General features: G+C 58.3%; 2 protein-coding genes across 2 annotated transcripts; one reads left to right on the top strand and one right to left on the bottom strand.

The window, feature by feature from the left end:
- Positions 1–426: 426 nt before the first annotated feature.
- On the bottom strand, positions 427–4668 carry SGSH (N-sulfoglucosamine sulfohydrolase). The gene is made up of 8 exons (XM_009897986.2): positions 4533–4668; positions 4101–4261; positions 3772–3877; positions 3094–3244; positions 2567–2723; positions 2241–2322; positions 1955–2158; positions 427–1353 (listed from the first exon to the last, which is right to left on the bottom strand). The coding sequence occupies exons 1-8, from the start codon at positions 4618–4620 to the stop codon at positions 794–796; spliced, it is 1509 nt and encodes a 502-aa protein (XP_009896288.2). The 5' UTR covers positions 4621–4668; the 3' UTR covers positions 427–793.
- Positions 4669–4768: 100 nt separating this feature from the next.
- Positions 4769–13186, top strand: SLC26A11 (solute carrier family 26 member 11). Its single transcript, XM_054170691.1, has 16 exons — positions 4769–5201; positions 5484–5676; positions 5879–5964; positions 6532–6611; positions 7398–7540; positions 7835–8010; positions 8161–8233; positions 8649–8699; positions 9051–9111; positions 9454–9509; positions 9628–9768; positions 9898–10025; positions 10829–10928; positions 11205–11341; positions 11686–11758; positions 12189–13186. The coding sequence occupies exons 1-16, from the start codon at positions 5004–5006 to the stop codon at positions 12284–12286; spliced, it is 1794 nt and encodes a 597-aa protein (XP_054026666.1). The 5' UTR covers positions 4769–5003; the 3' UTR covers positions 12287–13186.

The raw sequence follows: 13186 nt of genomic DNA, 5'->3' as shown, positions 1-13186 counted from the left end.
TGCTGTTTGCCGGGAGCAGCCCAAAGCTGTGTCCATGTGCCTCTCTGCTGCTGCCTGTCCTGAAAGTGCTGCTGAGCCCTGACTCAGCCCACCCTTATTAGAATCCCCACCAATTCAGCCCACCCAGGCTTCAATCCACCGTGGCTCAGCCCACCCTGGCTGCAGTCCTCCCCAGCTCCATCCCTGGGCCCCCAGCAAGAACACTTGCACCTGTTGCAGGCTTCACCCCATTTCCCAGAGCACTGGGGGAACCCCTGGCTGCTCCTGCAGCCCTGGCTGTGCCACAGAGCCCCTTATCCCATCTGTCCAGCTGCTCTGAGCTCATGGACTGCTGCTCTTGGGGACCCCCAGCTCAGGCTGGCTCTGGTCGAGCCTGTGCTGTGCAGGGAAGGAGCAGACACTGTCACTCAGTGTATTTTGGGCACTTTGTGTATTTTGTTACATAAAACCATATCCCTGCCACCTCCTCACTGGTACCTGCAGCAAGCAGTGCCACACAGACACCACAGTGCCAGGAGCTGTCCCAGGCATACTCAGCTCCAAGTACAAATGGAGCCCTCTCTTCCAGAGGCTTCCTTGAGGAGCAACCTGTCCCTAAGGCTCCTCTGATGGAGAACAGGATCCCTCAATGCTCCAAGACCAGGCAGTATGCGCAATACAGAGAGCAGAGCCTCAGGGCATTACCCAGGGCTTTTGGGACTGGCCCAGCCAGGATCCTGCTCCAACCCACTTGTGCCTGATGGGCAGCACATGGCTGTCCCCTGGCAATGGGGACGCCAGGCAGAGGTGATGCTCACAGCTCATTGTGCAGTGGCCGGCACTGGGGGCTCAGTTTCTCCTCCAGGACAGCATCAGGGGCACACACCCAGGGGTCCCCCGTGTCCCACTGCCACTTCAAGAGCTGTGTGCGAAGCATCTGGAAGACAGCAGCGTAGTTGGGGTCGGAGGCCAGGTTCTGGCTCTCAGTGGGGTCGTGGCTGCAGTCAAAGAGCTCCCAGCGCTCCCTGTAGTAGTACTGGCGCAGGGACTTGTTCCAGTGGGTCGGCTGCCCGGCCCTGGTGCGGTTGAGCAGGTCTTGGAACGTGGGTGAGATGTAGAAGTCCTGGTCGATGGGAAAGGGCATCTTGTAGTTGAGGTTGTGAATGAGGCGGAACTGCTGGTGCTGGATCGCTCGCATGGGGTAGTACATGGTCACCTCGTGGTGGCTCTGGCTGCTGAAGGCAGTGTCCCAGGGCTGCTCTGACTCCAGCGCTGGCAGGAGAGACTTTCCAGTGAGCTGCACCTGCTTCTTGCCAAAGATGCTGTAAGAAGGGTAGGGGATGGAGAACCAGTCCAAAATGGTCGGTGTGAGATCTGCAGGGGAAAAGAAAGGTGAGAGGAGGGGCTGGTACCTGTGGGAAGAAAGCAGTCACGGAGAAGGGCAGAAGGGGCCCTGGGATGAGGAGGAGGCCCTGGGGAGAAGTTATTGAAGCCTTCCAGTAATTAAAGGGAGCCCATCAGAAGGATGGTTCTTTCCTATAGACTTTTTAGCAAGAGCTGCTGGTGACAGGACAGGGGGCAACAGTTTCAAACTGAAAGAGGAGCAATTTAGACTAGATAGAAGGAAGATGCTTTTTACACTGTCCCAAGTTGTCCAGAGGGGTGGTAGATGCCCCATCCCTGGGAACATTCTAGGTCAGGTTGGACAGGGCACTGAACAACCTGTTTCAGTTGAAGATGTCCCTGCTCACTGCAGGGAGTTTGGACTAAACAACCTTTAAAGGTTCCTTCTAACTCAAACCATTCTGTGATTCTATGTTGGCGTTCTTGCTGGTCTGCCATCCCTCCTCTCCCTTCCTGGGGCTGGCTGTGCCAATGCCAAGGGCTAGCGGCTGTCCTCTGGGACAGGACCCAGTGTGAGGAAGGTGGGAACCAGCTCCCACCCTGCTCCCTCATGGGGCATGTGGGCTCTTACCCAGGAGTGTGGCAAAGGCCTGGCTGACCTGTCCCCAGCGCTGGGTGTGCTCTGGGGAGGAGATTAGCAGGGGCTCAGCAGTGCCTGACCGGTAGAGGTTGGTCCTGCCGCTGGGGAAGGGGATGCCATTGTCAGAGGTGTAGATCACCAGTGTGCTGTTGTGGAAGCCAGCATGCTGCAGCTCCTCCAGGACCAGCCCAATCCCTGCAGACAGAGAAACAGAGCTGAAGGAGGATGAGGGGACTGTGGTGCTCACTGGTGCCAGCCTGGCCCCTGTGGCTCTTACCTTGGTCCATGCGCCCAATGGTTGTGTACTGGGCTGCCAGGTCCGCCCGGGCAGCTGGTGTGTCTGGAACAAAGTGGGGGACCTAAATGGAGAAATAAAAGTGGCACATGGCTGCCATGAGGAAGGAGGCTGTGGGTAGGCTGGGGCAGCCTTCACCAGCTCTTGTCCATAACACTGATGGCAGTGACCAAGATGGGGGCCAGCCCACAGCCACCCTGGCTCCAGCAGACACTGCTGTCATGTGCAGTCCCTATATGCAGTCCCCTACAACCCCATATAGCTTCACTAAGCCCCATATAGTCCCACACAGCCCCACAGGCTCCCACCTGCACATGCTCTGGGCGGTAGATCTGTGGCTTCCAGTCAGGGATCCAGCCCATGCCGCTCTCTCCGTTGCCGAATTTCTCACAGAATGGCCCATATTGGGGCTGGGAGTGCCCGCAGCGGTGCGGGTCATGGAAGGCCACATAGAGGAAGAAAGGCCTAGAGATGGAGAGGGTGGAGGAGGTGTAGCAAAGGTCTGCCCATACCCCATGAGACCGTCCCTGGGAGCTGGTGTCACTGGGAAGATTCCATCGACAAGGTGTCCCTTTCTATTTGTGACCAACTGGGACAGGTTGCCATGGGGGATTGTGGAGTCTCCCTCCCATTCAAAACCCGCCTGGATGCATTCCTGTGTGATTTGATGTAAGTGATCCTGCTCTGCCAGGGGGGTTGGACTGGATGATCTTTCGAGGTCCCTTCCAGCCCTTAACATTCTGTGATTCTGTGACACAGGTTCAGCGTGGCTGGTTTCCTTCTCCTCTCCTGTGCCCCCTTGCAGCTCACCCCCGGAGCACAGGGTCCAGCTCACCTCTCATCCTGGCTCTGCAGGAACTGCCTTACAAGCGCTTTGATTCGAGTGATGTTTCTCCCCACCTGCAAGACCGAACTGTTCTCCTCTGTGTAGGCAAAGTCGAAGGGGTAGACAGCCTCGGGTCCCACATGCTTCTTCCCAATTATCCCTGCAAGAACACAGACACAGGGTGTGCCTAAAGCAGGGGCTGGGATACTGGCTGCTGCTGTCTCCTCCCTGGAGGCTGATGCAGCTGATCTGCTCCAGCATGTCCTGTGCTCAGCTGAGAGTGGAAAATGCTGGTGGCTTCTCCAGTCATTTCTGACAGTTGCAGAGGCACTTCTGGGTCTGGTAGAAAACGAGACCCATCTGGGGATGATGCTGCCCCAGGTCACAGGAATGGGTAAGCACTAGAGCAGCTGAGCAGTCTGGGTGGATGTTTGTATCAAGCACAAGCCTTGTGTGAACCAGGACCATGCAGGATGGGGACTGGAAGTAGAGTTGAGCTATAAGAGGGATGGCAGAGGAGCAGTGGTGGGGGCAAGAAAAGCAAGGTGCAGGTGTCAGCACGAAGCATGGGTATGTTGGTACTCTCCAGCTTGCAGATGAGTTAGGACTCAAGCTTTCTCATTTGGTGGGGTTCAGTGCACAGGGTAGGACGTTCCCTGCTTGTGTCACCTGCCCTGAGCTCCCTACCTGTCCGGATGTGTGCTTGGCTGAGCAGCTGGGGCAGGCTCCTCACGCTGTCGAAGGAGTTGAAGTGGTGTACATCCTGGTGCAGCCCATACATCCCGTTCTGGTGCTGTAGACCAGGGAAAACAGCATAGTTGGACAATGCTTGCCAGCCTGGCTCCCAAACCAGTCCAGCCATGCACCAAGTACATGTGCATGGGAAGCAGGTTGCAGGGAGCAGGGGAGAGTGGGTCAGTAGACCGGAGAGGCGGGGATTGCCAGGTCCTGTGACCACGCTGGATGTTCACTGGCTCTGGCCTACTGTGCCCACTGCAGAGTGGCAGTGCCCCTACCTGGGGTAAGCCAGTCAGTATGCTGGCCCGGCTCGGAGAGCAGCTGCTGACAGAGGTGAAGGCGTTCTGGAAGATCACACTGCGCCGGGCCAGGGCGTCCAGGTTGGGTGTCCGGATTGCCGAGTTATTGTAGGTGCCACTCTCAAAGCCACCGTCATCTGCTGCAGCGGGAGGGGTACAGGGTGAGCCCAGCAGCACCGGGACAGCCCCCTGGTGTGTCCCTAACGATGCGGGGTGGCAAAGCCCGGGGGACACTAATGACTCTGGGATCACTCCTGGGCTGAAGTTGATCCGAACCATCCCAGCAGACGGGATGCTGCGGAACCCCCGAGGCCGTCCCTCCCCTGCCCGGGGGCCGTCCAGAGCTCCGGGCAGAGGTACCCCGCCGCGGGGCTGGTCGCGGGGCTCCGCCGGGCCGGCAGTCGCACTTACCCAGGAGGAGCAGCACATTGCGGGCCGGAGCCGGTGTTCCGCCGGTCCCGAGCGGGGCCAACAGCAACAGCAGCGCCAAATGCCGCATGGCAGCGGTACCGGCACCGACACCGGCAGAGGCCGGGCGCCGGCGGCGAGGCTCGGCGGCACTCAGCGGGTCCTCCCGCCGTCGCGGCTCCTCCTCTGCCCCGGTCACATGAGGCAGCCCCGGTGGCTCAGATCCGGCCCGGGCGGAGCCGCCGGGAGCCCGCGGCTGAAACGAGGGGTGGCTACGGGGCTCCCGCGCAGCTCCGGCGGAACCTCCCTTCAGGTCCCCGACCCCGCGGAGGTGCCCGAGCCAGTCGGTCCCGGGCCGACGGCGAGCCCTCGGTCCCTCTGCTCCCCCGGCGACCCGGGAGCTCTGGCCCCCGTGGCTTGTGCAGAAGGTCCCGGCGGCTAGAGGTGACCGGGCTGGTGGCCACTGTCCTGGCCATGGCAGCTCAGGGTGCGTGGCACCCGGGGCAGAACTGCGGGTGCCCGGGTGTACGGGCGAAGCTGCCCATCCTGCGCTGGCTCCCGCACTATTCCCTGTCCTGGCTGCAGCTGGACCTGATGGCCGGCCTGACCGTGGGGCTCACCGTCGTGCCGCAGGCACTGGCCTACGCCGAGGTCGCCGGGCTGCCTCTGCAGGTGGGTGACAGTGCCCCGCAGCCCTGGATGCTAGGGGACACCTGCTCGCTGACCACAGCCTGTGGCATTAGGGCGGGCAGGGCTGGGCAGCCAGTGGCCGAGGGCTGGTCCTGTGCAGTCATCCATTTTCCGGGTCGGGACGGTGCAGACGCCGTGTGTTTGCTTAGGGCTGGCTGCAGGCACCGGAGGCACCTGAGAACAGCTCAGTCCTCCTCGTCCTGGAGGTGCCTGGCATCTCTCAGCTCTGACTGTCATGCTGGTGTTGCTCTTGTCCCCGTGCAGTATGGCCTCTATTCTTCCTTCATGGGCTGCTTTGTCTACTGCTTCCTGGGCACCGCCAAGGACGTGACGCTGGGTCCCACGGCCATCATGTCGCTGCTTGTGTCTTCTTATGCCTTCCATGAGCCTGTCTATGCCATCCTGCTCACCTTACTCTCCGGCTGTATCCAGCTGGCCATGGGGCTCCTGCACCTCGGTGAGATGTGCTTGCCATGCCTGGTTGTATTTTTAGGGTACACCCTGTGGTTGTTGTGTCCATCTAGCTGTCCCCCTGCCCCAGTGCTCTCCAAGACACTGGGATTGTCCTGCTAAGACTTGCGACAGCTCTGTGTGCATGCAAGCAGTGTGTGCTCCCAGCTGGGGCCAGCAGTGTCTTTACTGTCTCTTGTCCCATGCAGGTTTCCTTCTGGACTTTATCTCCTGCCCTGTCATTAAAGGGTTTACATCAGCTGCTTCCATCACCATTAGCTTCAACCAAGTCAAGGTAGGGGCTTCTGGTCTGCCCTGGACACCTCCTTTGCTCCCTTCCAGAGCTGCCTGTTCTGCAGAGCTAAGATATTTAGCACTGGCCTGGGGGATGTGCTTGAGGCAAGGGGCCACAGATCTCTGCCAGTGGTTCTGGTGGGTTCCTGAATGTGCTGCTCTGAGCATACCAAGCAGAATTCAACCTCTGCATGTGACCACCTGGTGGCATTGAAGACACCAGTAAAACCAGAACAGTTGATTTGGTCACTGGCAGGAAGTGATAGGTGATTGTCAGGTACAGTGGGTTTACAGCTCAGCTGGTTCCTCACTGGTCCCTCTCAGCGACCTGAGTCCCTCCAGCTCTTCTGGGGCTGCAGTGCTTCCTTTGTGGTTGACCAAAATCAGAGACTCCAGGAGATGGCGTCAGGCTGTGTCAGGCCAGCGTTAGCTAATGGCTGCGGTCACAGTGGGAGCTGATGCCAAGGCACAAGGGCATGGCTGGTGCTCTCAGCAGGGTGCAGAGGGATGGCAGGGCTGGGATAAGGGCTTGTGCTGGGCTTTCACCAGGCTTTGTCCTCCTACACAGAATATCCTGGGGCTGCAGGGGATCCCTCGGCAGTTCTTCCTGCAGGTGTATGAGACACTGCGGAGGATTGGGGAGACCAGGTCAGCACTGCCCCTACATCTGCCCTGCTCTCTCCTCCTGTGGGGTCTCACTCTGCTGCTTTATACCCCATCTCTTTGGCCACATCTTGGACTGATTTCTCATTCCCTGCTCAGGGCTGACACACAAGCACTTGTTCTCAGCCATTTCCATTTGAGCTGGAAATGTGAAGATGGGGGAGCACATGGGTTCCCAAGATGGTAAAGAGTTTTCTGCTCCCAGTTATGTACAGCAGGGTTTTGGCAGCCCTAAGACAGGCACATCCTTGGGGCTGTCTCTGTGAAAAGTTCTCCTCCAATTTTTGATAGTATAAGAGGGAACTTAGGCATCCCCATGTGCCCCACCCTCTCCTGTTTGCTGCACCCCTGGTTCAGGGTCTGTGCCACAGCCTGGGTTTTACACACAGTGCAGTGGCACACAGGGTCAGTTTCATCACAGCCAGCAGATACCTCCCTGTCTAGCTGTGGGACAGCAGCCAGGAGTGAGAGGAGGCAGATCCTGCCTGTCAACATAGGACCTTCTTCCGTGTTTAAGAAGAGCCAACAAACCCATGAACTTTGTACTGCTGTCTGGGGACACCCCCTAGTCCCTTGCATGCAGTTCCCCCCAGGGAGGTGACACATTTTGCCAGTGGTGTGGAGGTGCCAGCCACGTCCCTGCCAGCTATACGCCTCCTGGCAGAGCTGTGTCACGTGCCTGGGCACATACTTTTCCTCCCATGGAGCTTTGGGGCAGCTCTCCCTGGGCCCTGCAGCACACTGGGACTGGCATTGATGCTCCTGTTGCAGGGCTGGGGATGCTGTCTTGGGGCTGGCCTGCCTGGCTGCACTGGCAGGGCTCCAGGCAATGAAGAGTCACCTGCCCCGAGCTGCCAGTGCGGAGCCGCTGGCTGCCAGGCTCAGCTACCTGATCGTCTGGACCTCTGCTACAGGTGGGTTGGCTGTGCCTTCCCCCCCCCCCCCCCCCCCCCCCCAAGACATCACTCCTGGGGTCTTGCCTCTCCATGGCAGGGAAGACACAGCCTGAAACTGGTAAAGCTCTGGCTGGCAGGAGCTGAGACCTGGAGGTAGGCTGGGGAGGACAAAGTTCCAAGGATGGTCCTGCCACCCTGCATGCCCCTTCTTAATGCTTGGAAGACCTCAGCAGCCTGAGAACCTACCTCCTGCTGTCCCTCCCCTCAGCCTGAGCTCCAGTCAGGTTTTCAGAGTTGCTCTCTCCCTTGCAGCACGCAATGCCCTTGTGGTCCTTTTTGCTGGCCTGGTTGCTTACTCCTTCCAGGTGATGGGCTCCCAGCCACTCACACTCACCGGCAGCATCCCCCAGGGCCTCCCTCCCTTCCAGCTGCCACATTTCTCCATGGCTGCACCCAATGGCACCATCCCCTTCTGGAGCATGGTGGAGGTGGGTGCCAGACTGGCCAGCAGAGCCTGGAGTCTCTGCCAGCTGCTCTCCTTACTCCTGCATTTGCTGGCTCCCTGCACAGCAGAAGGCTCTGCTGGGGGGTGATTCTCATTCCTTGGTGGCAACACTCACCACGTCCTTCCTTCCCAGGACATGGGGATCGGGCTGGCTGTGGTCCCACTCATGGGCCTGCTGGAGACCGTTGCGATTGCCAAGGCTTTTGGTATGGCTGCACCAGGCTTCTGCTCCTGCAGTGGCAGGAGGGGGTCTCTGCAGGGGCTTGGGGTGCTGGGGGGGTGCTGTTCCCACAGGGTCAGTGGGAGGGACTGGATACTGGACTGCTTGTGAGTCCAGTTCATAGCATGGGCTGGCAGGAGGGGTCCCACTATGTGCTGCTGACCCACTGCCCCTGGTCAGGCAGTTCCACCATGCCTGACTGGGTTGTGGGCTGGGAGGATCCTGTGGTATGCACAACCAAAGTTTGCACAGGAGCTGAGTGTTGTCTCAGGGTGCTCCTGCACATGAGTGTGCTGGGGGCTGGAGCCCATGGCTGTTCCAGGCACTCCTGGCCCTGCTCTGTATCTGTGGCTGGTTGTGCCCATGGGAAGCTCAGGATGATGCTGCTCATCTCCTTTCAGCCTCGCAGAACGATTACAGGATTGACCCCAACCAGGAGCTGCTGGCTATGGGTAAGAGGCCTCTCAGAGCTGGAGGGAAGGGCTTGGGGATCTGCCTCAAGTGCATCCACATGTCCCACAGCCCCTGAGCTACCAGAGATCTCCATTTCAGCCATCCTACCTCTACCTGAAGTTTTACCTTTCTTGTCTTGCATGTTACCCCTAGCCCAAGCCTTTTTCACAGCACAGCCATTTCCAGAGCAGCCTGAGCCCAGCTCACACGGCTGGACAGGCTCAGATCTGTCTCTGGGTACCAGCCCAGGGATGGAAGAGGTGATGACAGGGACACTGACCCATCTCATGATCTTAAGCAGTGCCTCGCATAGGTGCTGCATACTCAGCCCCTCTCCTTGTTCACCACAGGCTTTGCCAACATCCTGGGATCCTTCGTCTCGTCGTATCCCATCACAGGCAGCTTTGGCCGGTGGGTGACAGGATGCTTGCTGGGGTTATGTAGTGAGTGGGCTCTGCATGATCTTGGACACAAGATTGTGTGGACCCTTGTGGGTCCCTGAGCTCACATCGTGGTCCCTAGCTGCCCGTGTTGGCTACCAGGCTATGCATGCATCCTGTGATGATCTTTCCCATCTCGTGCTCTGCAAGCTGGGAGCAGTGGGCTTGCTCATGTTGCTCCCTGGTGGGGTCTGCCAGGCTGGGTGGTTTTCCTGTGTGGGGTCTCTGGGCAGCAGGTAGGGGCAGCAGGTAGGGGCAGCTGCCAGCTCCAGCCAGCCCAGTGCAGCCTGGGACATGTTGCTTTGCATTTCAGGACAGCTGTGAATGCACAATCAGGGGTCTGCACCCCTGCGGGAGGGCTCATCACAGGTAGAGCCCCCCCAGCCTGCCACGGGCTGCTCTGCAGGCCCCCATGCCCAGCACCTGCTCCCCTTGGGCACCCTGGGCATTGGGGCCCCATGGCTCAGGTGCTCCATACCTTCTGCAGGCACCCTGGTCCTGCTCTCGCTGGCATACCTCACCTCACTCTTCTACTACATCCCCAAAGCAGCACTGGCTGCTGTCATCATCTCGGCTGTGGTCCCCATGTTTGACACTGCGATCTTCAGGAGGCTCTGGCGGGTTAAGAGTGAGGCCACAAGCCAGGGATTGTTGACCCCTGGTGCCACCCAGCTGTACCTGCAGAGCAGGCACTGTCCCAAAGGGCCCTGTGGCATGAGGACAAGGTGCAGCCACGTCTGGGCTGTCTCTCTTGCAGGGCTGGACCTTGTTCCCCTCTGTGTGACGTTCCTGCTCTGCTTCTGGGAAGTCCAGTATGGCATTGTGGCTGGGGTGCTGATCTCAGGGATTCTCCTGCTCTACTCCATTGCTAGGCCTCCAATAAAGGTGGGCTTCATGGTTCCCCTTGCAGCAGGGCCACCTGGGCTCACCAGGGAGCTGGGAGAGGGCTTCCTGAGGGCCATGGGGTATTGGGGTACAGGATGTTTCTGTCCTGCTCCTGCTGTCTCCTGTGTCCCCAGCTTGCTGTCAGTGCAGCACAGGGAACCCTTTCAAGGAGCACAAGGAAAGGAGTATCTCAGGAGCTGAGAGCAGGAGAGGGAGGCATTGCTGTCCCTGTTCCTGCTGATGCTGGGGTGTGTGCAGGGGAGTGCCGCAAGAAGGGGTCGCAAACGATCAATATGATCCACGAAATCCAACTTTATTGAGCATCAGACACTTCTTATATACAGTAGCCTAGCTGCCAGCCCCACCTTCTGCGGTTAAACATCCTGCTCTCCCATCCTGATGAGATAATCACAAGAATTCTGTTTTACATTCTTCTTTACTTGTTATCGCCTGTAAGGGCGTAGTGACCTTGCTTTGGTATCCTGTTATCCTTTGCAGGCAGCTGCAAGCACAGCTACAAGGCCACGGTGGCCTGGCTGCATCAACACACTAGCTTACTGGGAGCAGTAAATAACAAGATGGAGTGCGGCCTACATGCTCTTGTTCAAACCATTGTTCCGTAGAACCATGTCTTTGCAAGCCATTCTGCAACAGGGGAGGGGTTCCCTGAGGAGTGGAGGGTCCTGTATGTCCCACTTCATCCAGGGGGAAGGTGCTTTGCTATGTCACATGGACAACTGTCCTTTCTTGGGGAAGGTGACAAGATGCCCATAACTTGTCCCCTCCACTGGTATCTTGTGCAGGTGTCAGAGGGGGACGTGCTCCTTGTTCAGCCGGGGAGCAGCCTGCACTTCCCAGCCATCGAGTGCCTCCGGGACACTGTGTGCAGCCACGCTCTGGCAGGTACAGTGCTTCCTGGCCTGCCAGCTTGTCCGGAGGACTTGGCTGGAACCCTAAGCCCACCTGGATCACTTCTGCTGGGGTACCAAGTGTTGCTTCTAGGCTGTGGGTGCAAGCAGCAGCAACATAGCTTCCCTGTGGTGGTGACCAGCCCCTGCCTGCTGCTGCTTTCCTGAGGCTGTTTCACCCCTTCCAGACACAGCTCTGGCTCTTGAGGGCTGTCCTGAGCCGGTCATTTCTGGCCTCATCAGGGACATGACTGTATGTTCTTCTTTCCAGCACCATCTCCACCATGCTCCATCATCCTGGACTGCTGCCACATCAGCAGCATTGATTACACAGTGGTGGTGGGGCTGGCAGAGCTGCTGCAGGAGCTGCGCAAGCATGGGTTGCCCCTGGCCTTCTGCAGCCTGCAGGTATGTGGGAAGCAGCCTCCGTGTGGTGTCCTGCTGCTTCTCCTTGCTCCAGGTGTCTGCTCTGCTCAACACAGCAGGGTCTGCACCCATGGGCTCAGCCTAGCTGCCTTCTGCAGGTGGCACCTGCCATGAGGATGCTACTACCTCTTCTGGCAGCACATTCATCACCTCAAGTGTCTTCATCTCACAAAGATGGAGGCTGCAGCATCTGAGCCCAGCTGCCAGATGTGGGGGTGGCAGGGAAGGGCTGTATCCTCTGCCCTCAGTTGGCTGGGAGGCTCACAGCCCTGGAGAGAGAGTGGCAAAGCAGCAGGCTCCCCCAGCCCAGTTTTCTCTGCCCCCAGGAGCCTGTTCTCCAAGTCCTGCTCTCTGCAGACTTAGAAGGATTCCAGCATTTCCGCAGCAGGGAGGAGGCAGGTGAGGTCACGGCTTGCTCCAAGTGCTAGGGTTGGAGTCCCCCAGGGTGCTGCTGAGTGTGGCTCTGGAAGGCAAATCTGACTTTCGTCAGGCCCCAAAGCTGCAGGGCTGGGGAGAAGACTGCAAGGGCTTGGCTGCTGGGAAGATGAACAGGAGCCCTTCCAGAGAGCAGGGGTGGCCCAGCCTCGGTGGGGTTCATGGTGAGCTGCTGTGGTGTAACCCAGCAGGCAGTTAGACACCTGCCCTGGTTTCAGCTGGGATGGAGTTAATTTTCTCCCTACAAGCTGGTACAGTGCTGTGGTTTGGGTGCAGTGTGAGAACAATGTTGATAACATGCTGGAGTCATACCTCTGCTGAGCAGTGTTTACACTAAGTCAAGGACACCAGCCTTGGCTTAGCTCTATCCTGCTTCTCCCACTTCCTGGCTCAGAGCGGTGCAGAGGAGCACAAGTGCGGGGCAGCAGGGCAGCCCCTTTCGCCAGCACCAGTGAGACCTCGTTGCTGCTGCCTGAGGGCCTCATCCAGTGAGCCAAGATGCTGCCAAGGACTTTCTTAGGGCCAGTGTCATCTTGCCATCTCCTCACATCCTGCTGTGACTGCGTTGGGGCTGTACCTGCTGTGCAGAGCAGTGGCAGTGACACCCCGGTGACATCTCACCAATGCTCTCCATGGATGCCACCTCCCCCTGCTCTGCCTTCTGGGCAGGTGGGTGGGATGCTGCCAGGGGATTGTCCTCATGTCTCATTCAGGGCAGGGCAGAGCAGCACCAGCCCAACCCCACCTGGGCTGTGCAGGTGACATGAGAGGAGGGAGTGCTGGAGGAGATGCTGGTACAAGGGCTCCAGCTGATCCCACACTGGCTCCCCAGCCCCACTGGAGCTCCAGCACCTCTGCAGGACAAGGATAGGCAGTCCGTGGATGGAAATCATGGGGAAACACTGTTCCTATCATGGTCATTGGGAACAAGCCATCCCTCCTCCAGGCCTTCCTCATCCTTGAAGCTGCTGTCTGTTTTAAATCAGCTATTTTAATTCTGGAGACTTTCTTTATTGTGGGACTTACAGAACCGTGACAGAGCATACTCTTGTCTAAGTGAGTTTCAAAGGTGCTGGCACTGACTTCCAAGCCCAAGGGCAGGCTGCAGGGTGGGGACACATCTTCTAAGGACAGGCTGAGAGAGCTGGGGTTGTTCAGACTGGAGAAGAAAAGGCTCCAGGGAGACCTTATCGTGGCCTTTTAGTACTTCAAGGGGCAGGTAAGAAAGATGGTGGAAGTTTTTAGCCAAGGCCTTGTTGTGACAGTACAAGGGGTAGTGGTTTTAGATTAAAAGGGGGAGATTTACACTAGATACAAGGAAGAAATTCTTCACTGAGGACCATGAGACACTGGCCCAGGTTGCCCAGAGAGGTGGTAGATGTCCCACCCCTG

This window comes from Dryobates pubescens, chromosome 20 (assembly GCF_014839835.1).
Source record: "Dryobates pubescens isolate bDryPub1 chromosome 20, bDryPub1.pri, whole genome shotgun sequence".
Lineage (NCBI taxonomy): Eukaryota > Metazoa > Chordata > Aves > Piciformes > Picidae > Dryobates > Dryobates pubescens.
The sequence above is the reverse complement of the archived record's forward strand: the minus strand, read 5'-3'. Positions and strand labels throughout refer to the sequence as shown.